We start from the raw sequence: 26,877 nt of genomic DNA on the forward strand, positions 1-26,877 counted from the left end.
GTTTCCCACATGGGAAAGTATATATGGATCTTCCTATCCCGCCGAACTGAGTCGATCTAGCTATGTATGTCCGTCCATCCATCTGTCCATGTTAATTTGTAGTCACTCTAAATTTCGTGAGGATCGAGCCATAAGATCCCCACGAAATTTAAAATGGAGGTAAGGTTATGGTCGGAATAAAAGGCTATTTCTTTTGGAGATGATCGCATAATATTTAGAGGTTGAAATGAACTAAAAACATGAAAATTTTCCTGATTTTGCAGTTGCTCTACAGTTTGGAGTTATAGACCAATCGACGCGGAAGTTGGCATGGGGTTAGAGCTTAGGGCTGGTCAGAAGCCCACAAATTTGGATGGTCATCGGGTAATATTTAGTGGGTGAAATAAACCATAACATTTGTGTTAAATAAAAGTGAAATTTTCCATTAAACAGCGAAGATAGACCAAAAGGATCAATTTTGACCGTTACGTAGATACCGATAATAAATATATCGGATATATATAGCGAAATACAAAGGAAGGGGATTTTAATGAATGCTTATATCTCAAGGATGCCTGGACCGATTTTGACAAATTTTGTCAATTCAGAATGCCCTCTTAACATAAAAAAGATGCCAATAATGATGTTAATATAGATTTTGTAGTATCTTGTGCTATTTTTCATATTTTTTATCGCATGCGATTTTTTCAATTTGACTTATAATACTAAAGTGTACATTTTGTAATATTTTTTCACCTTACAACACAGTTTGGGGTTATTATATACAGATTGCAATTATCGTCAGGGCTAGGCCTATTGTTTTCAAAGATGTCCGCAATATATTTAGGTGTTGAAAATAGACCAACAACTAAAAATGTTCCTGATTTTGAAGCCGTTATAAAGATTACAAACCTATAGGACAAGAAATTTCGCATGAAGTTTGAGTTTAGGACAGTGGGTAGAATGGACCACTACTTTTGTGTGCAAAAATACCAACATTACTTACAGGTTATATCCGAAATACACTGATATGCTGATTTCGTTTACAAATATAGCCAAATATCGTAGACAAGCAATTCATATAGATGAGAAACAGAGGGGCCTCTTGCTTTTGGAAATTATCGCAAAATATTTAGGGGTACAAATGAACGAAAAAAAGGAAAAAAAATCCTGATCACACAATTGAAGCCAATCGACACACCTGTGAAAAGAGATAAGAACTTTTAACATATTGTAGTATTGTAGGGTATCACATGGTTGGCCCCGCATGACTATAGTCTTTGCTTACTTGTTTTTTTCTGGTTATAATAACATCTGGTGTCAGTAGTAGCTGAGGCTGCAGAAAACAAATGCTAAACTTTACAAAATAAGAAAATAATACGGCTTGTATGGAACATTTTCTTCTTCCTTTTTCCATAATTATATTTACATTTTGTTGCAGTTGATATTCGTTATACAATTCCAAAGATTATTTTTTGTAATTTTACGAGATTAACATACTGTATATGATTTTGTAATAGTGTTTTTATGTTCATAAATGATGAAACCATGGTACAAGAAGGAGGTAGAACAGCTTCGTAAAACTACAGAAATACAGGCTTGAGGCTATGTCCGCTTCCTGTCAGAATTATTAAAAATTATATCCAACAAGTTGTTTTCATTTATTTGATATTTTTTGTTCATTTTTAAAATGAGTCAATTAGCGCGAAAGATGAATGAAATGCCTGGTTGTTCTCTTAAAAATATGATCTCAACAGTTCTATCTTTCAATTCCATGGCAAATCTGGTTAATATCATTAATGCGCGCCCCGTGGTTAATATCGTTAATGGGCCGCCATAATAACCGATGGTCGCTCTCCGCTCGTATTAATCGATCGCGAATATTATCCCGAAAATATTCTGGAGGGTGTATTATTTTGGAAATCAAGGTTGGTACTAAAAAATACCGGGAATGGGCCAAAATACCGCAGAGCAACATTTGCGGAAGGCTATAATTCGTGCCAAAGGTGACGAATTCTAACAAATCTAGTTATTTTAAAATTTGATGCTATTGCCGGCATCTTTTGCTTTCATTCAATAAAACTTAAAAAAAAATGTAAAAATTATGGCGTTTGACTTTGTTGCAGTTTTTTATCTCACCCTGTAGTTGAGGTACGTAAAAGTTTTTTATGACAATTTTTTTTTTTGAGCAGTAAACAAATTTTTTTAACTCTAGCTTCCGAACGAATTGAAGTAGGTGTATGAAATTGTACTTAGATGTGTGTTTGGTCTGCTTTTGGTATTGAAAATGGGCTATAAAGGTCCACGTTTAGATATAACCCCCATATGACTATACCTGCCTACTTTCGGCGTTTTGAGTTCGTAATAGGTACTACAGACTGTGACAGAAAATTGTCTATGCAGACCCGGGAATTATGATCGCATATGATTTTAGCGGTATTTTTCACCGGAATCGCTTCAAATTTCGTATTTGCAGTTAGTGGTGTGTACTACAGTCTGTGTCTGACAATTGTCTATGCAGGTCCAGGTTTTCGCATAGCATATCAGTACCTCCTCATATTCGGTATTTTGATGATTTTGGCGACATTATTTACCGGAATTGTTTTACATTTCGTGCTTGCACTTCGTTAAAAGTACTACAACCTGTGACAGCAAATTGCCTATGAAGGTTCGGGTCTTCGTATAGCCCCCACATATCGGTACCTCCCTATATTCGACATTTTGTAACGGCAGGATTTCTTTCCTTGAGCTGGAAAAGATCGCCGGGGTCCAGGGGTTCATACAGAAATTTTCTTCGTTTGAGTTTGATATTACGTTTTTATTGAGAGCGAAACTTATACTATGTGTATTATACGGTAAATAAAAATGATCCTAATCGTCTTTGGTCCGGGATTGGAAGTGGTTCTTCAACTCGAGACCTGGATAAGTACTCGAAAAACGCGACAAGGACCCAGGATTTGGGTGCTCAGTATTCGGAGTGGATTCAGTGCGAGAGACCTGGATATGTACTCAAGCAGGGAACAGGATATCCAAAGATACGGTTGCAAGGGAATATAAATAATATGGAATATTTTCTTCCTCCTTTGTCCATTATTATATTTACTTTTTTTGTAATTTTCCGAGATTTACTTACTGTATATAAATTTGTAATAGTGTTTTTATGTTCATAAATTTTCATCTGTGCAAAATTTCAACAATGCTAAATTTTAATTGCAAAGAGCTGGGAAGTTTTTTTTCATATTCCTAAGAATGTGTTTACAACCGAACTTTCATTCTTTAAGAAAATGTTAAGTATTCTGCCGTGAACTCCCTTTACTCTGGAGGTGTTTGTGATACGGGCTAATGAAAAGCTATTTACAGATTTCTAGAAATTATATAATAACTAGCTGGTCCACTTCGCTTTGCCGGCCCGTAGTTTTAGTCTTGAATGCATAGTTTTTAAAGCATAATAATTCACAAATCTGGCTCACATAAGTGGCACAATTTTTAGTATAAATGATGACTCGATTAAATATAAATTAATACGTCTTTCAAAAAACCTGATCCTATTTTTCAGTAAGTGGTTTTAGTTTGTGAGTTAAAAACCTAAATAATATAGCATATATATCAAAAAGTATACATTAACTGCTTATAATAGCCCCACGTAAGTTGGTTCTCTACCCAGTAGCCTAAACACAAATTTGGGTATGGCAACCATATAATAGCATTTATAGAAAATATGCAAACTTTCTCGATTTTTTGGTTTTTTCAATTTCAAAAGGCATTCTGAAACGATTCTACACAAAGCTCCATATCATAATAGAATAGTCAATTTTTTCAGTCCCGCGATTTTTCTCAAAATTTTCTCTCATGACAACGTTTCCACTGTAATTACAAATAACCAAAAGAAAATTTGAGTCAAATCGGCCCAGCCGTTCTCAACAGATGTGTTACTATACTTTTTCAAAATTTTCACGTATAAATTAAAAGAAGTAGGTTTGGCCAGTTCCTCTGACCCCAAACAGATACCTAGGGTTGGAAGGAGAATCAAGATTACGTCGTATACTAACTGTGGAATAGATATCATCATGATTTTGGCAAATATAAGGATTTTGAAAAATGGGTGTGGTCACTTTTTCTTTGCATAAAAACCTAAACCTGAATGATCGCCCTAACATTTAAAAAAATATCCAAATAGTTCCAGCCGGTCTCAACTGATTACCAGTTACCAGCGAACAACAATTGGTTTATATATACAGATTAAAAAGTATTAATATATATGGTAATAAAATATTAATCTATATATATATATATATATATATATATATATATATATATATATATATATATATATATATATGTATGTATATATATATATATATATATATATATATATATATATATATATATATATATATATATATATATATAAAATTCTAAGAATTTATTGTTTACTTAAATACACCTAATTATGTATGTACTATAAATGTATGTACAATAAATTCTTAGAATTTTACGCATTTAGCAGTGTTTTTCTCAATGACTACCATTATTAAAGTTATAACAAAAAGCAGTGTTAACAAGCCATGAATGGGTTATTATTTATTATTAGCATACATTATTAATGCTTTGCTATTGCAAAGTTTATTTATCGGTTTATTTAAATCACGTCAACCAAATTTACTATTTTCTTGTTATTTTGTTTCTAAATATTTCTTACACATCACGCCTTGTGTACATACACACACACATAGTATGTAAATTATTTGTTTATTTGGTATAAATATCAGCATACTTTTGAAACTATGATGACAATTTTTTTCTTTTGCTTTTTAAAATCGAAATGCAGAAGTACGGTTCATTATCAGCCGAAAGCAAGTAAGCAAATCCCAAAAGCAGCACTCAATAACAAAACAACAATTAAATACACAAATTGAGAGATGTCTTTCAACAAACTTTCCAAAGGAAAATAGCGGGACTCACTCTCCCTCATCTTATACATGACACAGCCACCATTACATCGTGTATCGTGTCTGTATGTGAGTAAAATGCTCATCAATCCCAAGATGTACTCTCATTTGAGCAAAAAACAAAAAGGGAAACAAAACTGGTTTTAATTTTAAATGCAAAATCTCTATCGAAGATCAAACCATTCCGCATTGAAGCTTGAGACAAAGAAGACGAAACAGCAAAGCAGACAGTCTGAACTCAATTATACATCAATTTCGGTTATACTAAAAACAAAACAAAGCAAAATAAAATAAGATGATAATAAGAAGTGGAGGGCATTTAATGTGTTTTGTAGTGTTTGTTGTATTGTTAAATGTGATCATAACGAAAAATGTAATGGCAACAAAAACAGCACCGGCACCACAACCTCCTGTATCCTCTAGTAATGCTGCAACTCCAACGGGAATTTTCAATATAATACCCCAAACGTTTGACAATGGCCACTACGCCTACGATGACATCGATGATTACGTGCCCTTTAGCAGTGACGTTCATGATCAATTTTCGTGGGAACTCTTAAGATACGTACTGAAAGAGGAGAAATCCAACGTTATTATTTCACCATTTTCGGTAAAATTGCTTTTGGCCCTTTTGGCCGAAGCTGCGGGTAACAACACGCAAACGCAAAAAGAATTGGTCAAGACACTCGACGTGATCAAATCACCTGACAACCTACGTGGTTTTTATAAAAAGATATTGACATCGCTGAAAAAGGAAAATCCCTACCACACACTAAATTTGGAAACACGAATGTTCACGGATGAGTTCGTTGAACCAAAACAGAGATATGCAGCAATGTTGGCGACGTTCTATAGTACAGAAATTAAGCGTCTTAATTTCATGGATACCCAAGCGTCGGCAGATCACATTAATGACTGGTGTAAAAACGTTACTAATGGACGTTTGCAAAATCTTGTTACGAAGGATTCCATCCAAAACAGTGTGATGGTTTTGGCAAATGCAATTTACTTCAATGGTTTGTGGCGCCGTCAATTCAACGAGTCATTCGATGGCGTCTTTTTCAAAACACCCAACGTTCAGAGCAAAGCCCAATATATGGAACAAACGGAATATTTCTACTATTATGACCACAGCTCGCTTGATGCGAAAATTTTGCGATTGCCATATAAAGGCAAAAAGTTTTCCATGTTCATTTTGCTACCCAAGACAAATGGTGGTGTAGAGGAATTAACGAAAATACTACAGAATGACCAGGTTAAACGTATGCAGTTCATGATGGAGGAAACCAAATTGAAAGTAACATTGCCAAAATTTAAATTCGAATTTGATAAGAATCTTAAGAGCACACTTTCGGCATTGGGTATCCATGATATCTTCACGGATGACGCCTCTTTACCCGGCCTCGACAGGGGAGCTAATGTTGCCGGTAAATTAAAAGTTTCAAATATCTTGCAAAAAGCTGGCATAGATGTCAATGAAAAGGGAACGGAGGCATACGCAACCACAGTAATTGAGATCAGTAATAAATTTGGTGGAGATACCACAATCGAGGAATTTAACGTCAACAGGCCGTTCATATTTTTCATTGAGGAAGAAGCCACTGGTAGCATCATATTTGCTGGAAAAGTGTTGGAGCCAATATTTTAATAGAATGTATAATGAGTCAAAATATCAATAATCCTACAAATGTTTTGCAATATCAGTATAGAAGAAGAAAAGATATCCACTTAGATGATTTAAATAAATCGAATATTTTGTCAAACAAACTTTGTAACTTTTAGACTGATTTAACTTTAGCTAGCTATTGAAAATGTGTCTAAAACCATCTTGGTACCGATATCGGGAGGTACAATTGAGGTACAATTTGGATCTATATAGACAATTCTTTGCAACAATGTTTTCTATCCGCTGGAAACACAGACCGACCGAACAATACCATATTACCAAATTTCGAGTTGCACCGTAATATGGGCCTATAACAAATCAAATATATATACCATTTTCAATTTCAAAAATTCAATGAATGAAAAGTAGATATCAATTTTATCCTCATGTAAGGGATCAAATTAATTTTTAGTATGGTAAAAACCGTAGCAAAATTTTCCAGTCAAATGAGCAGTAAATTGGAATTTGCTGTATTTTGTACACCTCATAATTGAGGGCTGAATGATTTAAGAATAGCCAAAGTTAATTACTTTTTTAAACCCATTAGCACCTCAGATTGTGCATTGGAGTCCTCATAAGTCCCCCTAACCATGTCGTTCTGTTTGTCCGCCAAAAGGTAGACTAAAAGGGATACTATTACATGGAAAAAATTCTAAAATTTGTAGATATGTTGAAAATTTTATGTAAGATTTTCACCCCCCAAATACACATTTTTAGACAAATCCTTTGAAATATGGTAAAATCAGGAGGTACCTTTATATGGGTACTACTCCGAAACACGGACCTACATTGAAAACTTTCTTCTACCCCTTATAATCCAAGATGACATAGAATAGAGGCCATATCAAAAATAAAGAGGAACAACATAGCATGTCAAACTGAAAAAAAATTTGGCGTGATTTAAATAAGTAAAAATAGTTTTATCCACCTCATAATTGAGGTGGATAAATAGTCAAATATAATTACTATTTTACACCCATTACCGTAAGATGGGAATTAATTTTATTTAGCACTTAAATTGTAAGTTGGAGACCCCATAAAGTCCATATTTTTCATCATAGTATAATTCAATGACGATTCAACAAATATTCGGTCCCGTGCTACTTTCTTATATTTGTAATTTGTTCATGTTTTGACAATTTATTTCATATAGATGTACATCCCAAATCTACGTTTCTAACCAATATTTTTTTGGGGGTTACAAATGCAATAGAATACAAAATTTTCTTTTCTGAACACACATTCGATGTGAAAGTGGACTTGGGGATACTCCAATGGGGACTTTACTTAAATAAATTCTTATGGGGCAATTATCTGTATGATGGTTCCCTACCCCAATGTAGCATATATACAATTTTTTAGCCAAATCAATTGATGAATGTGGTCAAGACTAATGTGGGCCCTACTCCAAAAATTTCAAATTTTATGCGAAGAGGTTCTCTACCCTCTTAGAAACAAAGATGCCAAAAATGAAAAAAGTGGCCAAGGTCACAAAAATAGCTTAAATCATACGACGGTTATATATCATGACCTGCAAAAGCGATTTAAGGTATCTTGAATGTTTGGGAAGAACTTCTGGAAGGATAGAAATCCTTTTCTTACTACAAGTCCTATTCGCTCTACTATTTTGCACCCTTTATATTTGGTATTTTACTGATTGTACTCCCAAAAAATTTGCATTTTGAGCTCTCATTGGACGGATTATTGCAACATGAAAGAGGCTTTTTCGGTCATTTTGTTTGTTTAAATGTGTTCGCATCTTCCAGCTGAACCACGATGTAGGCCCTGGAGTTGAAAGGTAGATGTCAGTTAACATCGCACTTATTTCATTTTTTTTGGTGAAAAATTGTATAAAGTGAAAAATGACTTTATTTTGTTAACAATCCACTGAATTCAATATGATAATACCAATTGAAAAAAATTGACAAAAAAAGAATAACAAATTAAAAAAATCTTCAACTTGGATATTATCCTTTTCGGACAAGAGTTATTTATATAAGATTATCAACATCAAATACCAACTATAAAAAAATTCCGTTGGACAATGTCGATAAAATCATCAAAATAAAGCGAGGTATCATTTAATGGGGGATATACAAAATTGTGGATCTGTAGAAGCTGTTTTCTGTCATAGAAGTGATCATCCATTACGATTTCCAGATACCAAATTTGAAACAATTTCGGCAAAATTGAGAAAATATCGGATATCGAGATGTACAGTTATATTAGGCTTTGCGAGGACGTGGACCTGTTTAATCCATTTTCTGTCATAAGAAAAAGTACAAACCCCAAGTACTAAGTTTGAAACAATTCCGGTAAAAAAAAATGTGGCTAGATCTCTTCCTTTAGATCATAAAGGCCTTTTGCTTACATATCTGGGCTGTGGTGTTTGCGATAGCTGTGTTTATAACACCCAAACTAATATCGAATCGACGGAATTTTTGATGCTGTCGCACCGATATGAGCTTCGCTACGTTGCGGTTCTGAGGGCGGCGTTCTGGAAGGACTGAATATGATTTATTAATTTCATTGCAAATGCCAAGTGTGCAGGAAACTGCAATCATTTGAAGTTGAGTGGCATTTCTGTTGCAATTAATGAATTCAAGGTAGCAACATACTTCCCCGTAATAATCGTATCCTCAATTAAATTGTTGTGGAGCTTTTTACTGTTAGCCTAAAACCATTGCAAAGGGGTTGTGGATCAATGCTTCTTAATAAAATCATATCCCAATCTAAACCAATTCCAACATAATTTGACAAAATTTACTTTTACAAAAAACTCCGTCACACCTTCCATATTTAACTTAAATTTTGTGTAGCCTATGTTAAAATTTCAGGAAAATCTGTGCAGCGGTTTTCGGCTCCATAAATTACAATCAAACAATGACGATTAAACAAATGTTCGGTCCCGTGTTAACTTCTAAAATTCGTAATTTTTTTCATATTTCTGCCAATTTCCGACTGAATGAGTTCCAGTTAGACATTTCGAAGTTTATTTCATACAGACGTACATCCTAAATCTACGTTCATAACAAATATTCTTTTGAGGGTTGCAAATTCAATAGAATACAAAATTTTCTTTTCTAACCACACATTGGTTAGGAAAGTGGACTTAGCCCAAATCAGGGCCAACAAAATAAAAATGTGGCCAAGATATTTTCGGGGTCTTAAATAATATGATGGTTATACCAAAACGTGATAAGTTTTTGTAAGGTTGTTTTCTTCTCAAATGACCTACATTTGCCGAAATTATATAAAACAAGTAAGCAAAGGCTACAGTCGAGCGGAGCCGACCGTTGAATACCCTACAACACTATAATAAACGATACAGTTTATATAAGAGAGATACTCGAAAGAATTCCACAAGATATTGTGACAAATAATAAACGAAAACCATCAGGTTTCGTTCTCTAATTTTCGAATAATAGCAACTTAAACTAATTTGCTCATTTCCAATTTATTGGTATCTACATATATGAGATACATACATTCTAAAACGCATCCGTATGAGATACAGACATTTGACTATATTCTTCAACGAAATCAGCATAACGAAATAGTCAGAAGTGCGTCTTTCCTGTATTTGTGAATTCTCCAAAAAGTCACTGGAATGGATTTTCGTATTTTATCTACAAAAGTTGGCAAACTGTTTCACACATTGAATATTTTTGGATGGCCATCCGAAACTGCTTGGCTTTTGCAATGTGCGGTAACGCCCTTTCGGGCGATAATTACGACCTACCGAAAATTTTGCAGTTTTTTGGTCCATTTCAACCCCTAAATATATGACGATCATCTCCAAAAAGAGTAGGCTTCTATTCTGACCCTCATCTTATCCCCATGCAAAATTTCGTAAGGATCGGGCCATAAATGCGATCTGTATATGATATCCTCATATCCTAACTACTTAGTTTTGTTAGCTGTAGAAATATTACCAAATGTTTAATTCAAAATGAAAATATGCCAAAAAAAATGACAAAATTGAAAAAAAATATGAGAAAATTTTACAAAATCAATATTTTCATCTTTAGAGAGATATTTTTATGCGATTTTTTAGACGTTTTTTCTTTCCTGCCAAGAGGCCATTCCTAATTAATGAGAACTGTCGAAATCAGTTCAGCCGTTCTCGACATATAAGAGATCTTTCAAGCATATCTCCTTTGATAGACATATATATCGCACATATTTTGCTATATATCCGATTTATTGGATAATAACATCAATGTAAAGGTCAGAAGTAACTTTGTGATGGCTTTGTGATTTCGCCGGGATTTAAAATATTCACGGTTTAATGAAAAATTTTGATTTTTTTCAACAGAAAAGATATAGTATATTTTACCCGCTAAATATTATCCGATGACCACCCAAATTAGTAGGCTTCTTCCCCGCCCTAAACTCTATCTACATGCGAAATTTCGCGTCGATTGGTCTATAATTGCGACCTGTATAGCTACTGCAAAATCCGACATTTTTTCAGTATTTGGTCCATTTCAACCCCTAAACATTTGGCGATCATCTCCAAAAGCAATAGGGTTCTATTCTGGTCCAAGCCCCACCTACATTCTAAATTTCGTGAAGATCGGGCCATAATTGCGACCTGTAGAGTGATTACAAATTAACATGGACAGACGGACAGACGGGCAGACGGACGGACGGACATACATAGCTAGATCGACTCAGCTCGGCGAGCTAGGAAGATCCATATATACTTTCCTATGTGGGAAACCAATATTTGGAGGTGTTACATAATTTTTGGCCCAATCAAACTTATAATACCCCCAACACATAGTGTTGTAGGGTATAAATATGGTTAAATTTTAAAATATACTTGAAATCGGGTTGTACCCTTATTCGGGGGATTTAAGGTATCTTGAAAGAAGAAATCCTAATGTTCAATCCGATCTACTATTTTGCACCCTAAATATTCGGTATTTCACTGATTGCAGTCTCAATGAACTTAGGATTTTGAGTTTTCTTTGTACGGATTATTGTAGGTCTACGTTCTGAAATGAGCCCCATAACGCTTTGTCGGTCATTTTTGTTTGTTTAAATGTGTTTGCATCTTCCAGCTGAAGCACGATGTAGGTTCTGGAGTTGAAAGCTAGAAGCCAATTTTGGATATGAAAGATCGCCATTTAACATCGTATTGCGCACTCATTTTATTTTTGATATTATTCATTTAGAATTTAAAACAATAAAAAAAAACTAACTTTGATTTTGTACCGATTTTGAAAAAGTAATTATTATTTAACTTTGGTGTGACCGCATTTAATTAATATTTCGACATCATCTATTCAGTTTCGCCGCCATACACTTCAATGCAACCCGCCTGCAATTTCAGTTCTCAAGAAATCGAGTCACTTAAATAAAGTTAATCAAATTGAAATAACCGTTCGTACACGATAAAATATTGATTTCTTTGTTCATAGCTTATCTTTTTTTGAAATGGTATTATTCGTATAATTCCATTTACTCCATAAATACATAAAATCTATAAATAACTGTTTTGTCCGTTATCGCTTTATAGTCCCCAAAAAGACTACACATCATATAAGAATTCAAAAATAAAAAAAATAATAATAAAAAAACACTACAAATGTACATTTGAAAATAGTCAGACAAAAAGGAAACAAGTTAAAAAGCAGTAAAGCATTTTTTCGCATTCTAATAATGTGCTTCGTTTAAAGTTATGTAACCATTTAACTACTATTGAATTGTAACTTTGCATAATCTTATCTTTGCCTTACATTTTTCCATTTTTCACTTGTTTCTTCGATTTTTTCGCCTATTCTATCTTTCTGCATTTAATCTTAAAGTATTTGCGGCTGGGGAGCCAACAAACTTAAACTTAAACAAATCAGGATAGAGTAAAATAAAGTATTTTATAGTAATGTGTCATAATATAAATATTTGTATTATTATAATTAAGTTTTTTTTTCTATTTGGTAATATTAATAATAATATTGGAAATTTTCAAAAAATAAAATGCGTTAAAAATTTTGAAAAACTTTTAAAAATACCAAATATAGTCGTTATATTGGGGTCTATACGACGTGGACCTACATAGGCATTGTTTGTTATAAGCCATTACCATATTCAAATTCGAAACTTGAAATAAACGGTGAATAATGTAGCTAAAATCATCAAAATAACGTATATAGGGGTACCGTTGTGATATCGGAGCTATACGAAGACCTGGACCTGTAAAGACAATTTTCTATCAAAGGTTGTAGCATCTTTTACGAACTTCAAATACGACATCTCAAACAATTTCTGTGAGTATTGTACCCAAAATCGTCAAAATACCGAATATTGGGAGGTACTAATATATGTGGCCTATACGAAGACCTGGACCTGTATTAACAATTTTCTGTCACAGACTGTTGTTCCCATTACGAACTCTAAATACGTAATTTAAAACTACTCCGGTGAATAATGGCACTAAAATCATCAAAATATCGAATATTGGGAGGTACCATTATAGGGGGACTATACGAAGACGTGGACCTGCACAGACTATTTTCTGTCATAAGCTGTAGTATCCATTTCGAACTTCAAATACCAAATTTGAAACAAATACCGAAAATCGGAAGGCACTATTATTTGGGGGCTATATGAAAACGTGGACCTACATTTACGAACTTAACCTGCCTACTGGCAAAATAAACATGTGTGCAAAATGTTAGTCCTCTACCTCAATTCGTTCGAAAGATAGCGTGATCACAGAAAACAAACGGACATCGCTAAATCGACTTAGAATTTTACGCTGGGTCTGAGATGAGTATTTCGAGGAGTTACAAACGAAATGACAAAGTTAAATGCAAAATAAAACATTACAATTGTACATTGCAAAAGTCAAAATGAAAATTTCACATTTCTACGCGATTTCTTGGATTTTATCCTTTTTTGTTAAGAGACCTTTCCGAATTTGTCTGAATTGTTAAAATTAGACCGAGCAGCAGTTCTTGAGTTATAAACGTAGTAACTTTCTTTTATACCGCGTTGCTGACGCATAGTATTAGTGTTTAATGTATAAACGTTTAGCTTTCCTTTTTTAAAAATTCTAAATTTTCATAAAAATTTTGGTTTGCAGTCTATCTAAAAATTTGCCGGTTTCATTGTTTACTTATAGAGGTTTTTCTTGTTTTGTGGTTTATTGTTTTATTTCGTTCAACACACTTAATTAAGGGACACAATTCACTGGTGTAAATATTTTCGATTTTTTGGAGTTTTCGTCTTTAGAATCGAAAGTAGTTTCTAAATTAAAGTAAAAGCTCACAGCAAAAATGTCAAACGGTACTTTTTAAGTGTTTCAAATGCCCTGGCTACATGGATTTCATTTAACTATCAAAAATAAGGTGTCATCAAATTATAAATGTTAGGTACCCCAGACGGTATGTAAAAGAGCAGAAATCTTTGTCGATTAAATTATGTCCGTGTGCCTCCGGTCGACATTTGCAATTAAGATAGAGGTCGCCACATTCAATATGCGATGATTTATGTTACAAAAGGTATATATTGTCCTCATTTAGATATAGCCCTCATATTATTATCTCATAAAAGTCTTCGACCTAATGTGCCAAATTTGGCTATGATGATTTCAGTATATTTAAATCTAGTACTTTAATACTGGTTCCACCCACATAACCTGCCGATTTGAGCTATTTTTTTCATATTCGTTATCTCATCGTACTTAATTAAATTTTCAAACCTTTTAAAGTATTTTGTCAACCGTATGTATTCTAGATCAGGGTTAAATCTTATATGTCCTATAAATCGCAATTAAGGCGCAATATTTAGGTTAATCTATGAACCTTTGTACAATATTCCTAAGATGATTGGAAATTAAGATTTTGAGTGATTTGATGCTTTCGGAAATATTTTCTAATCAAAATTTAAATGTTTGGCATGGCAACCATATTTCAGCATAAATAAACAAGTAAAAGGCTGTAAGTTAGGCCGGGCCTAACTTTGAATACCTCGAACTTGATCTAAGACTGATCAAAATAAACACATGAAACCCTGATGCGCATCATATACCAAGATTTACATCTATTTTTCAAGTTTATGATTGTTGTAGTTGGGTTCTTCACCCAAATTGTTCGTGAATCACGTTTGACCATAAATCATACTAATCTTATAATTCGGAATAAAATAAGAGGCTAAATAATAGATATTGTAAAGTCAATTTGAATATGAATTTTTTCTTCCAAACATTGCTAATATAGCGCGATAAAAATTCTAGACTTTCACTAAGTAGTCATTAGAGTGAGGGTATAAAAATTCCATTGCAAATGTGCTTGGATAACAAGTAACGTTATTGCGCACAAAAGTCTAAAGCAAAATTCAATGAAAGTGATTAGATGTGATTCGATGATATCACTGTGGCATTTGTTAAGTTCTGATATATTTTTTAACTGTCACAAAAATGTGATTCAGGACAATGTGAAAAGCGTGAATGTTACATGTGTACTAATTGCGAAAATGTCATGCCAAAAATTGGATTAAAATGGAATGTCAGTGGTTTTTTGAGTTTGTCGTGCCAAAAATCTCTCTCTTCCAAAAAATGGAGCGCACGTGCCACATATCACTTGTGTCGATAATTTAACAGAAACTTTAGCATCAAACATTTTTCTGGGCTACAACAGTTTGAATTCTAATATTATGACAAATCTTTACAAATAAGTAATAATGCCGTTTAGAAAGAAAAACGTTCGTGTTTCTTATATTGAATTGTTCATTAAAATAAAGTATATAGTTTTGTTGAAATGTTAACGACAAAAAACACCAATATTCAGTTCCAATTATTTGAAAAAGCTCAGTTCTGTGATATAGAGCTAAACTCTGCTACAATATTTCTATTATACATTTTTAATTATTTTTGAGATTATACAAAATCTGTGTTGTAATTGGAATGTAAAAGAAACAAATTGATTTTCTAATATGACTCCTTAAGAAGTTGGAAACAAGTCAACGAAACGTTGAGTAAAATATGAAATAAATTATTATTTTTTCCACAAAAACAACTTACCGAATAGGACCGGTGGAAACTCTTTAAACATAAAAATAATTACAATACGGCCATAAAACCACAACAACAAAGAAATTTGTGTTTACTTTGTTTGTTTGGTTTCTCGCCTGTTGAGCTTGCGATGGGATGGGTCTTAAAAATATTTAAAGAGGTGTTTTATTATTTATATTACTCTTTAAATATTTCTCTAAAACAACAACAACAACATTGGGATTACCTATATCTAATATCTATTCATAAAAACACATAAGGCATACATAAGCATATATATTACATGGAATACTTACTTCCTCCTCCAGTTATTATTGCGGCTGGCTGTTGAGAAATGTGTATCTTATTTGGTTTAGCATTTTGCAAATGCATATTTTGTACTCCGTGTGACGGTGGATAGTGACTATGGTGATCCGCGACTTTTGTATGTTGTTGATTGGAATCCACATCAGGGTCAAATTTTATGTGTTGCCCAGAGGAAGCAACAGAGGAACGCCTACCACTCTGATTGTTGTTGTGGTTACGATTATAGCGATAAGTTGTATTGCCACCGCCATTGCCGCCAATTGTAGACATGTTATGGTGTTGTTGCTGTTGAATGTTATCAACCATACCATTCGAGTCATTAAAAAGGTTTTGTAATGCTTGCAAACGTCGATTTCCAGTACTATTACGAGAAGTATTGACATTACTTTGATTTAGAGGCGGATTACAGCCTCTATTCAGGGGCAGTTGCTGTTTTGCCACCTGAGCAGCAGCGTTTAGCTGAAGAATTTTCTGTAAGCCTAGGACATTGGTCTGTTCCTCAAGTTTTCGTTTTATTAATGCATTCTGCATAATCAAGTTGGCATGGGTTTGTAATTCTTCTTGACTCATGGGTTGTATGGTTGATGTTCGTTTTCCGGGGGCATGCATTTGCTGGTGCTGCTGTTGAGCTGCAAGCGTCTGCTGTACTATTGCCAAATTTTGAAGATTTTGTAGCTGGTTCATTAATAAATTATTCGACAGCACATCATATTGTTGTTGCTGTTGTTGCTGCGCAGACGTGAAAGTTAGAACAGCGGTTATAGCTTCCCGGTCTCTTTGTGGCAACCTAGGATTGGCCAATTGTATTAGCAATCCATGCTTCGATATTTCACCTGCAGGTAAAAGTTTTTTTTCCAAATAAATTTCTCTGTAGTCAAGTCATTTTGTAAAGATAAACAATGAAACAATATATGAACTTAGTTATCAATTATACTAACCCTTAGCTAATCCCAATAACAACATCTGAGCTTCTGGACGGCCCAAAACAGCTTTAAGCTGCAAATTCGCAATTAGAGCAGCCTGTTGCTGCTGTAGAAATGCATTCTGCTTATTGTATGTCGACTGCAGGGGACTCGGCGTTATTGCAATTCCAGGCGTTTGTTTCTGTTGCTGTTGCAACTGTGAATTTTTAAATATAAAATTAGATAAATTTGCATTATTAAACAAATTGTTGAATTGTGCCCTGTTTTGTTGCGCCCCCTTGGACAACAATGAACTCGTATTACTATTCATTGTAACACAGTTTGTCAATTGTCCAATGAGCTTTTTGAAATTTTCGGACTCACGACTCACATTGTTGTTGTTGGCATCATTGGGTGAAAAACTTTCGTTGTTTTTTATGTTCGAGGAATTTTGTCGCCATTTGGCTTCCAATTCATCGACTGAAGTCATTTCAGCAATGTTTATATTTCCATTCGAACAGCCAGCATTGGTGGGAGCAATGTTCTGTTGCTGGGGCATTAGCAAATGCAGCGGATCCGTTTTGCTCTGAGAATTCATCGCATGCTTAAAGAACTCATTTAGCGAAGCCGAAGAACCGTTTTTCTCCAATTTTTCATTCGAGTTGTTGCTCGAAGAGCAGCCAGTAAAGAATTGTAAAAAGCGTGAACTTCCATTATGGTTATGATATTGAAAATTGTTGCCAGCAGTATCGTTTACATTGCGATTAGGATGGTTCGAAGAATTGTGGGAACGGGCTTTGTTATTGTTTCCCGAAAAATGATCATATTGAAATGGTAGGGATTTTTTCTCATTTTGATGTGGCTTTGTTGTCTCAACTATATGTATGTCCTTTTGATGCGGCTGGATGTTGTTGTTGGCATCACTTTTCGACGACAATTTACGCATTCGATTTGCTTTAGATTCATTCTGAAATTAAAGAAAAATACACAACCGCATGGTTAGTAACAAGTAAATAAAGTAAATGTGACTTTTAGGTAGAATTTTTTCTAACACAGCTTGTGAGACAGTTTTTCTTAAATTTGTATTTATTTGCTAAATAGCTTCCCTATAAACGTCGGAAAGAATTATGAATGGAATGCTTGTGGAACGTTTATAACTTTGTGGAGTATATTTTTGATGCATTCGACACGAAATTTCTCAAATTTGTTCGATTGTATATAGCTACTTTTGTCATAGCAACAAGTCGGCCATCATAAACAAGTCGGCCATCGCACACAATTTTTTCCAAATTATTTTCTCTATCATTGCGATTAATGTTTAACTACTATTTAAATTATAAAATTCTACCAGGGGGATATACATTCAGAAGGGGGTTCTGGTCAATCACCAACATTAAATCACTCTCGATTGCGCTAACCTCCTCCTTGTAGAAAATTTGAAATGTTTAAATATTTTATTTAATGAAAATGCTATTCATTTTTGCCGTAATTCGTTCGTACTTAAGTTCTTAATTACACAATGCATAAAAATCATTTCGTCGATTAATATTTTCGTATAAGTTTATTTATTGCGATAACAATGGGAAAATTAGTAAAATAAGAATGGTTTAAATGCGATTAATTAAAATGAAATAAAAAAACTTCCGTTCAAAAACATCTGTAAATTAAACAGATTGTGCGAAAAATTACTTAGAATGTGAAACTTTATCTTGTAATAAAATAATTTATTTAGAATAACTCGTCTTGTTTTAACCGAATCATAATTTGAGTCTCAAAAACAGGGCAAATGACATATATCGTGCAATCCAGGCTTAAAAGCAGTGACCTATAATTCCAAAGCTGGGAAATCAAGTCATAAATTTCCTATAGATCTAGAAATTCGGACGGTTCTTAATTCCAGTAAAGTAAACATATCGCTGCACGCTTATGTCAAAGTCTGGTATATGCAAATTGTTTTACACATAATTGCCGAATACATTGAGAATAATGTGGAGAACTCTAACTTAACCTTTGTCACTTTCCTTGATATGAAAAGAGCTTTCAACATTGCATTATGGTCCCAAAACGAATTTATCTTAAACACCTTAGTGGTGTTCCCTTTTTGCTTTTAAATAGCTTACCTTTCCAAAAACTGTTAAAATCAATAAGACAGAGTGGACCACTTATGCAAAAGTTTAGACAAAATATGGGCCAATGTTTACCAATTTGTGTGTGAAGATTATTATTGTTTTAGAAACAGAACAAATTTGAAAAAGAAAGAGTGCGCTATTTAATGCTACCTTTAAAAGTATATTACCAACTTGCTTTTTTTGTATTGATCTTTTTTTCTTCTCATGGTTAAATTTAAAAAAATAATACTCTTTCCTTACCATATTGGAGTAATAATTTATTCTGAGATTTGGATGCAAAGAAATTATTCCAAAATTGGGCAAATACAATACACTATACAATATAGGTCCAAGTGAACAAATCTCATGTGAGGTGTCATACTTCTATGAAGGAGTTTTGTCGCCAATCCATTGGCCTCAGTGCTACATTAATTGTAATGAGAGAATACTAGATTAAGAGAATAATCAATTTAGATTATTTAGATCGATAGTTTGAAATACTAGCGCGAGAATAATATTAGTTGCCTGCACAAATAATGAAGTGGCGTTGCCCAGTAAAATCCTAATTGCAAATCTGGTTAGAACCCCTCCCTTTCGTTTAAAAAGGAAATGGTCGTGCTGTATACATAGCTATGTTCAGTTTAGTAAATGATTAACTTTAAACAAAATTGTAAATGTTATTGCTTACCTTATTGGCATGTTGTATTTGATTTTCTTTGTATTCATCGTCATCAACCGTCTCTTTGCTGTGACGACTACTATTTTTCTCAGAATGATGATCATCATCTTCGTCGAAACCGCACAACTCAATTGTATCCAAACGTGATGTTGGTCCACAACTGAACCATTCGGGTTCCTCATTGTGAGTTTTATGCTGTTGCTCGTATTTATCCTCAGATTCTCTATCCTTGGGATTCGACACAACTAGGAAGCCCGACACAACACGTTTAACATAATTGGATTTTCCGATATCAGTGCGATCTTTAGCACTCACGTCCTGTTTCATTACGGTACCAATACTATTTGATACTGTCGAATGATGGATGTTATGTACTTCATGATTGCTAATAGTTCCATTATCCATGAATTGCAACAACTTAAGTTTTCCGGTAATTTTATCTGTTTCGTTATTTTGAGTATCCAGATCTTGAAAGCCACCACCAAAAGATTTCGATTGATGATGATTATTATCTTGCTGATGTTGATGAGAAAAATTGGAGGACCATTTAGGATGCTGTATGCGCCCGCTACCGATTCGCCTCTGATTGGTTATTATAGCTGGATCCTAAAAAGTCAAATAATGTGTGTTTTAATATTGAATGTGGACTGGGAGACTTTAGGATCAATCTAGTCCTGAAATTTGGAATCAAATTTGTTGGTGCAAGATATCAAATAAAGTGAAGTGTTTTGAAACATTAAATGCTTCAACTTGAGGTAGAATTCAGAATTATTGTTTGAATATTCTTATATTCTTCGCCAAATTAATAACCAAATTGAAACTTCCTAAAATTCCTAAACATTAGATAAACGTGACTGCTGGGAACCCATTGTAAAATGCATGAAAATTTACTGATAGGAGGACTTTTTAGGGTTAAAATAAGAGGTTATTTGCACTAAATGTACGAAAATGTACTGAGTGCCACTGAATGTTGTATATTTTCATATGGCGTGCACAGATTAAACTAAAATTTATTTACTAAATTAATCTGGTTCTTCCTCTATGACCAGGTTTAAGAATTCTGCTACCTCTGGACGGAGTTGGGTAGGCTTGGCTGGAGAATTCAACAGGTGCAGCGTATAGTGCGGGCCTGTGTCGCACGCTGGGCAGGCGTTCCCGCACATCTTCATCGATTCGTACCCAATATGAATTGAGACGGCTGCACCATCCTGAACGTAGTTAGGCCAAAACTACCCTGGTTTACCTAGGCAGCCGACGTTCTTCAACTGCAATGCATGGGGCTGGACTCCGAGAATGGCATTCATACTATAATTGTTTACTACCTCAGCGACTGAATCAGTATTTATGCTATTCAGACGCGCTTGATAGGCTTCATGATCTAGGGGCTCTCTCTTATATCGCCTGACCTCTCTCTCTAGATCATGCAGGTCCTTCCTGACACGCCTGGGTGGGGGAGTTCTATCCACCATATGGTAGTTAGGATGACTCCTACGATAACACACAATCAGGTACTGCAACGAGAGCATATGATTATGCTGACGTAAGGGAAGAACCTTCGTCTCCTCATGTAAATGGTCGACTAGGGTCATGAGGAGGCACCCTGTTGCAGTTTTCAGGGCGGCATTCTGGCAGGTCAGAATACTTTTCCTCTGCGTTGCACTTGTATTCGCAGACCACACTGGAGCCGCATAGCCAACCACAGACCGACCTATCCCTTTATAAGAGGTCAACAAGGTTTCTTATCCGCATTTTAAGTGCTGCCGGCTAGCGCCTTGAGGACCTTGTTCCTACTTTTCAGTTTATCGCAGATAGCTGTGGCTGGCGCGGAATTTGAACAGCAACTTGTGGCGTTAGGTGCTGCGGTGAAGGTTGCTGTTCTGGAGACTTCGGGGGAGTCCCATACTCCGACGACGACTCAGAAGTTGACAACGAGGTCGTGGACTCACTGGGGACTATGTTGGTACAGCACGATACAACATAGTCCCTATCGCTTTAGTCTCGCAACCGGGTTTAACCGGAACAATTCCTAAAATCGCACTGAGACTGATCTGTGGTGGATGATGTTTTGGCAAACCGTACAGAACCATGGTCCGGGTTTTCCTCAATCCCGTCACGGACCAAAAGAATCCGGAGCTAGCATTCCATGGGCCCACAGGGCCCATAACTTATATTATCTATATAAAATACCCTAACATAATACAAATTCAATGATTAATTCAAACTTAACAAATAACATATTAAACCTAACAATTTATCTTAAAAATTCACGAGAAACTCTGACCCTACACCTCGATTCAACGTCACCAACTAAACAATATTCTAGAAGAGCAGTGAAAAAGTGTAGCAGAAACGAGCTAAAAAAAGAGAGAACTATTTTATTACTCACTAAACAGAGTATAAATAGTAACTTACATTATAACACCCTACAAATAAAATTAAGAAGATACTATAATGACTCCCCAGCCCAACAAAAAGAAAAACAAAAAAAGAAAAACCCATAATAAACCGGCGCAACCGACCGAAGAAAACATGAATATCATCTGCATACAAAAACAGACAACACCTGTCGTCAACAACTAAGTGCACAATGTCATTAATGAACATAATAAATAAAACGGTCCCAGTACAGAACATTGCGGTACTCCACATTGGACAATACAGAAAAATCAACAAACACGAACATATATACACTAGGTTGGCAGCCGCTGGTCGAAACTGGAGTGTTGTTGTTTCGGGTCAATCCGATGTCGTAAAACCCGCTACCGTGGGATCGAATCTTGTGGATCCAATTCCGTCATTATATATACAATTACTCACTAGTACTAAAGCAACAAGTGCAAACATCCTATAGTGTGGCGTTGATACAATACCAAATGAAAACAGATATCGGCACTATACGTGTAAACAAATTTGGACCAAATTAAATACAAGTGCCAAGATTTAGCGTTATCGACCGCAAATATCTTTTTTAATTTAAAAGCCAACAGGCCACAAAATGGATAAAATGATTATGTTCAATCATACTCTAAAGCAACAAAATTATTAAAATCTCTGTAATAAAAATAGCTCAATAAAATTGAATTAAAAATTAACTAGTTACGTAAAATTTAGCTAAAAAGGAAAAACAAAATTGGAACTATAACAATTTTTTCATCAATATTAAATGTGAACGAACTACATCCATCAAAGGCCATTAGTTATTGCTACTGTTAATAGCCAAAAATATTTGGAATTAAACAAGTGGAATAGACGACGCTTAGAAAGCAGATTCGGTGTAAAACATTTCGGTAGGCAACACATAAAAGAGTCGCGATATTCGTTCTAGAAATGGCTTATCCATGTATCGAAGTGCAGAAGAAATTATAACTGATTTCGTCTCGTAGAGTTAGAGAAACGAACGATACAAAAAAGTCGGAAACTGATTCCTAACCAAACTTTCAAAAAATAAATGAAGCCAAAAATTAATGAAATTGGGAAATAAAAATCTCACAACTTTGTTTACGTGTAGAGAAAAATATGAGCTCGACCACTTACTCCGAACACAAAATAAACTAATCTGTGTTTTCATGCTTTGTTTATTTAATATCAGCGTGAGTATTATCATAACATTAAGTAACATTTTTATTGAATAATAATAATAAAATAACTTAACGACTTACCTTAAACTCTACAGGTTGTGGTGGTTGACTTCTAATAATAGATTCGTCCATAAATTTACGTTTGACAAACGCCGGCATCATATCGTTACAACGAGATTTCATGTTGCTATGATTTTGACTGGTTCCATACATCGCAGATGGGGAATCATTATCACCATCCTTCCAAATAGCAAGTCGTTTTAGACGGGCTTCCAATTCAATAACATCACAATTGACCATATTAGGTGGACCATGAGATGGGACTTGATTTTGTTTTGATTTGGCTAGAGCCAATATCTCGTTGCGAATGAGAAGGAGGTTAGCTCGAGTATAGCGTATTCCTGTAGCATTCGCAGACGATTTAGTTCTGGAATGTTTTTTGCATAAGTTACTTGTTAATGGCAATGACGATTTCGATGGTATCAGTGGAATTTTCTTTACTTTATAGGCATCTCGAATTTCTCTAATGTTCTGTTTGGGAACGTTGCCCTCACTGTCCTTAACAGGACTTACATGTTCAGCAACATTCTCTAGGTCGCAGCTGGCAGCTGTGCATGACATCGGTTGAGTGTAGGGCGTGGACGAACGTGCTGACAAAACTTGTAAGGACAATACATCCTCCTCGTTGTGGTGATCGTGATGATGATGGTGAAGGGCACAAGTTTGTTGTTGCAGAGGTTTCTTTGCAAGTTCACTACAACACTCGATTTCGCCGTCATTTATCGTCATCGGTAATTTCTCTAGTTTATTCTTCGTGGAGATGCTCGTTGGCGGAGGCAATGGTATAGCAACAGATATTACGGATGGTCTAGTAATCATTTGTTTTTCCTTTAACTTCTGAACGCGAATATTACGTTCTGCCATTTTTATTATTTCATCTATATACGTCTTCTTTGGAAATTCCATCAGAACCATAGTTTTATTTTGTTTCACGTCCGAAACATTTTTCTGTATGAGTTCAAATAAAAAAAGATGTAATTTACTTTGAAAAAACAAAATTGTTTGTTTAAATGCTAGTAAGTTTTGAAAAATATTAACATATTTTCAATATATTGCACATTAATATATGCGTAAGAGATTCATATGTTCAGAAGAAACATTAACAAATGGATTACAAATGTTACATACCAACTCCATGCACTACAATTTTTACGGATATCCAAATATTTGTTGTATTTTTTAATAAATAGTTGTAAAAATACAAAAGAATTTAACAGGTATGGTTCGCTGTTCTGGTAAAATTTGTATACCCTCCACCATATTATGGAGGGTGTGGTGTATTACCGTTGTCATTCAGTTTGTAACTCCTCGAAATTCTCATGTCAGTTAATCAGCGTAAAATTCTGAGTCGATATAGCGATGTCCGTCTGTCTGTTGTAATCGTGTTTTCTTGCAGTAGCCAGGTTTAGTTCGTAAATTATGTCAACCCACGTTTTCGTATAGTCACAGTCATATTAGCTCGCAATTGTTTCAAATTTTGTATTTGAATTTAAAATGGTTGCTACCATGGCACAATTACAGAAGGTAGAACAAAGCTACCCCCCAAATACAATATATATATATATACATATATATATGTTTTCATGAACTCTTTCTTTCTTCCTGAACATGTTTAAAATATAAAATTTTTCTATTTGGCATTTTTTTATTTAATTCTAAGGGTGATTTGAATGGAACAAAGAACAAAAATGTTTGTTCGCTCGGCAATTTTTTTTTTTTTTTTGGGAACTATGTAGATATTTAATAATTAATGATAGCACTACGAATCACGTGTCATGTGAATGCCTACGAATGAATTCAGAAAGGTTTTTGGACATTTTTATACTAAGAATTAAGATTTTCACAATATTTTCCAATATTATTCAGAATTTCACTTTCCATCTTTATTTATAAGTGTTCATGTAATACTCATACTAAGTCAATCGGTTCAGTTTTACCGACTCTCAAGTCAGGGTTTCCTTTAACATTCAGTTCAAAAAACTCAAATAAGGGAGCCAACCCCTCCCACAAAAAACTTCGGAAGAAAAAGATTTATATTGAGAAACATTTAAAAAAAATTAGAGGGGCGGGCACAAAAGGACCTTTAACCCAAAAGGTTCGTTCATAAACCGCTTCGTTAGAATATTAACTGAATTGTAATATTTTAGTGCGTCATGTAGTTTTTCCATTAACGCATTAAAATGCATTTCTAATAGAATGTTTTTAAACTCGCAAATATTGCAAATTGAATTGTATAAAATGAACGAATTGAAATTGCTTAGGTAAAAAAATTGTTTTAAATGTTTTATACACGAACCTGCATTGGCTCAACATTATTTCCAATGGCTTTTAATTTAAATTTCGCCATTTTGAGATTAACTTCTAAGTTTACGTCGCTCACTTTACTTATGGCATATTGTACCGGTTCTTTTGGCAATGGAGGAGGTGGAGGAGGAATGCATGTAATATTCCCCTTAGACTGGTCATCATTCAGCGCCTGAATTACATCAATTCCATAGTCCAGTTGTTCATTTAACGCGTCAGCCTTTACTGGATGTTTTGCTTTCAGTTTACGTTGAACTGGTGTTGGTGGTGGTGGAGGTGGAGGCGTAAAAATTACTTCTTTAATCTCCAAATTTTTGGAAGCCAACTTCGAAGCTTCTCCTATAATATCCTTCTCGTTTTTTGCCAGATTTTTGAAGCATCTGATGGCGCCAGCGCCATTTTCCTCAATTTGCACACCTTGCTCAGCTTTTGATGTAGCGTCTTTTGTTTCACAAGAAGACATGCTCGTTGATTTCTTTCTGTCCACAAAACAAATTTACTGAAATGGATATTTTGCAAAGGGGCACGCATTTCTTACCAAAAAAAAAAATATAAATAAGGATCAGTAGATTATGATGATGTATTAGTTTAAGCACATAAATGAAACAAATTCAAAAACACGATTGAAAAGACGTTTAGGTTTGATATTATCTTTCAAATGGTAATAAATGTAAAATACGTAAAACTATTATTTATGTTTTTGACTACTCAGTAGTTAAACAAAATGGAATGATTGACCTTGATCGAATGCAAGCATAAAATAGATTCCGTTACTTAAAGAATTTGATTTGTTTTTGTTTGGAATAACTGCTGGAAAAATGGAATTGTAGGGATATAAAAGTCGGCCTTTGATCAATTTATTAACCCTTTAGTGTCTAACACAAAGCCATAGGCCGGATATTACATTCCGATAGATAAAAAAAGATCATAACTGAACATATAAAAATATACTTATTTTTGATAAAACATTAAAAAAATTTTGACATATCAATGTCAATGCGTAAACTTTACTGAATTCATGTTGCCATATTTTATATTGATAATATGGCAATAACAGTAAAATTATGGATTTATTTCTCGAAATAACAAATTCATTTTGTTTAATATTTTTAAACTAAAATGAAGATGTCATTGTGAAATAAATGCATTGACCAGAAATTTTTAATAATGATTTAAAAAAAAAAAAAATTGTATTTAGGGGGGTATTTTTGTTCTACCTTCTGTAATTATGCCATGGGAATAACTAAACTGGGCTATAAAGGAAAGATATAAAAACCGGCCATGGAAGTGTAAAAATTGACATCAAACTTAAAATACTTGCAGT

General features: G+C 34.3%; 2 protein-coding genes across 4 annotated transcripts in view; one reads left to right on the plus strand and one right to left on the minus strand.

Annotated features, from left to right (window-relative positions):
- The window catches only part of LOC101887229 (protein cup), a 29,509-nt gene extending 3,199 nt beyond the window's left edge, over nt 1-26,310 (minus strand). Inside the window, exons 1-9 of one of the 3 annotated variants that reach the window (XR_009343515.1) lie at nt 26,092-26,310; nt 25,546-26,032; nt 23,271-24,197; nt 19,621-20,217; nt 17,216-17,791; nt 16,861-17,041; nt 15,913-16,755; nt 986-1,180; nt 753-891 (exon numbers count right to left, since the gene is read on the minus strand). Coding sequence is in view for 1 of the 3 variants with exons in the window: in XM_059128373.1 (XP_058984356.1) it covers nt 15,913-16,755; nt 16,861-17,041; nt 17,216-17,791; nt 19,621-20,217; nt 23,271-24,197; nt 25,546-26,016 (3,595 nt within the window). In the remaining 2 variants the exon portion in view is untranslated. Of the gene's footprint in view, nt 1-752; nt 892-985; nt 1,181-15,912; nt 16,756-16,860; nt 17,042-17,215; nt 17,792-19,620; nt 20,218-23,270; nt 24,198-25,545; nt 26,033-26,091 lie in introns of those variants that run through there. The other 2 variants (XR_009343514.1, XM_059128373.1) reach the window with 2 other exon arrangements.
- On the plus strand, nt 5,224-6,576 carry SPN15 (serpin B3). The gene is given in 1 exon segment (NM_001309033.1): nt 5,224-6,576. A coding segment is annotated over 1 exon segment (1,353 nt).
- Nucleotides 26,311-26,877: the final 567 nt, after the last annotated feature.

This window comes from Musca domestica, unplaced genomic scaffold (assembly GCF_030504385.1).
Source record: "Musca domestica strain aabys unplaced genomic scaffold, Musca_domestica.polishedcontigs.V.1.1 5, whole genome shotgun sequence".
In the NCBI taxonomy this organism is placed as follows: domain Eukaryota; kingdom Metazoa; phylum Arthropoda; class Insecta; order Diptera; family Muscidae; genus Musca; species Musca domestica.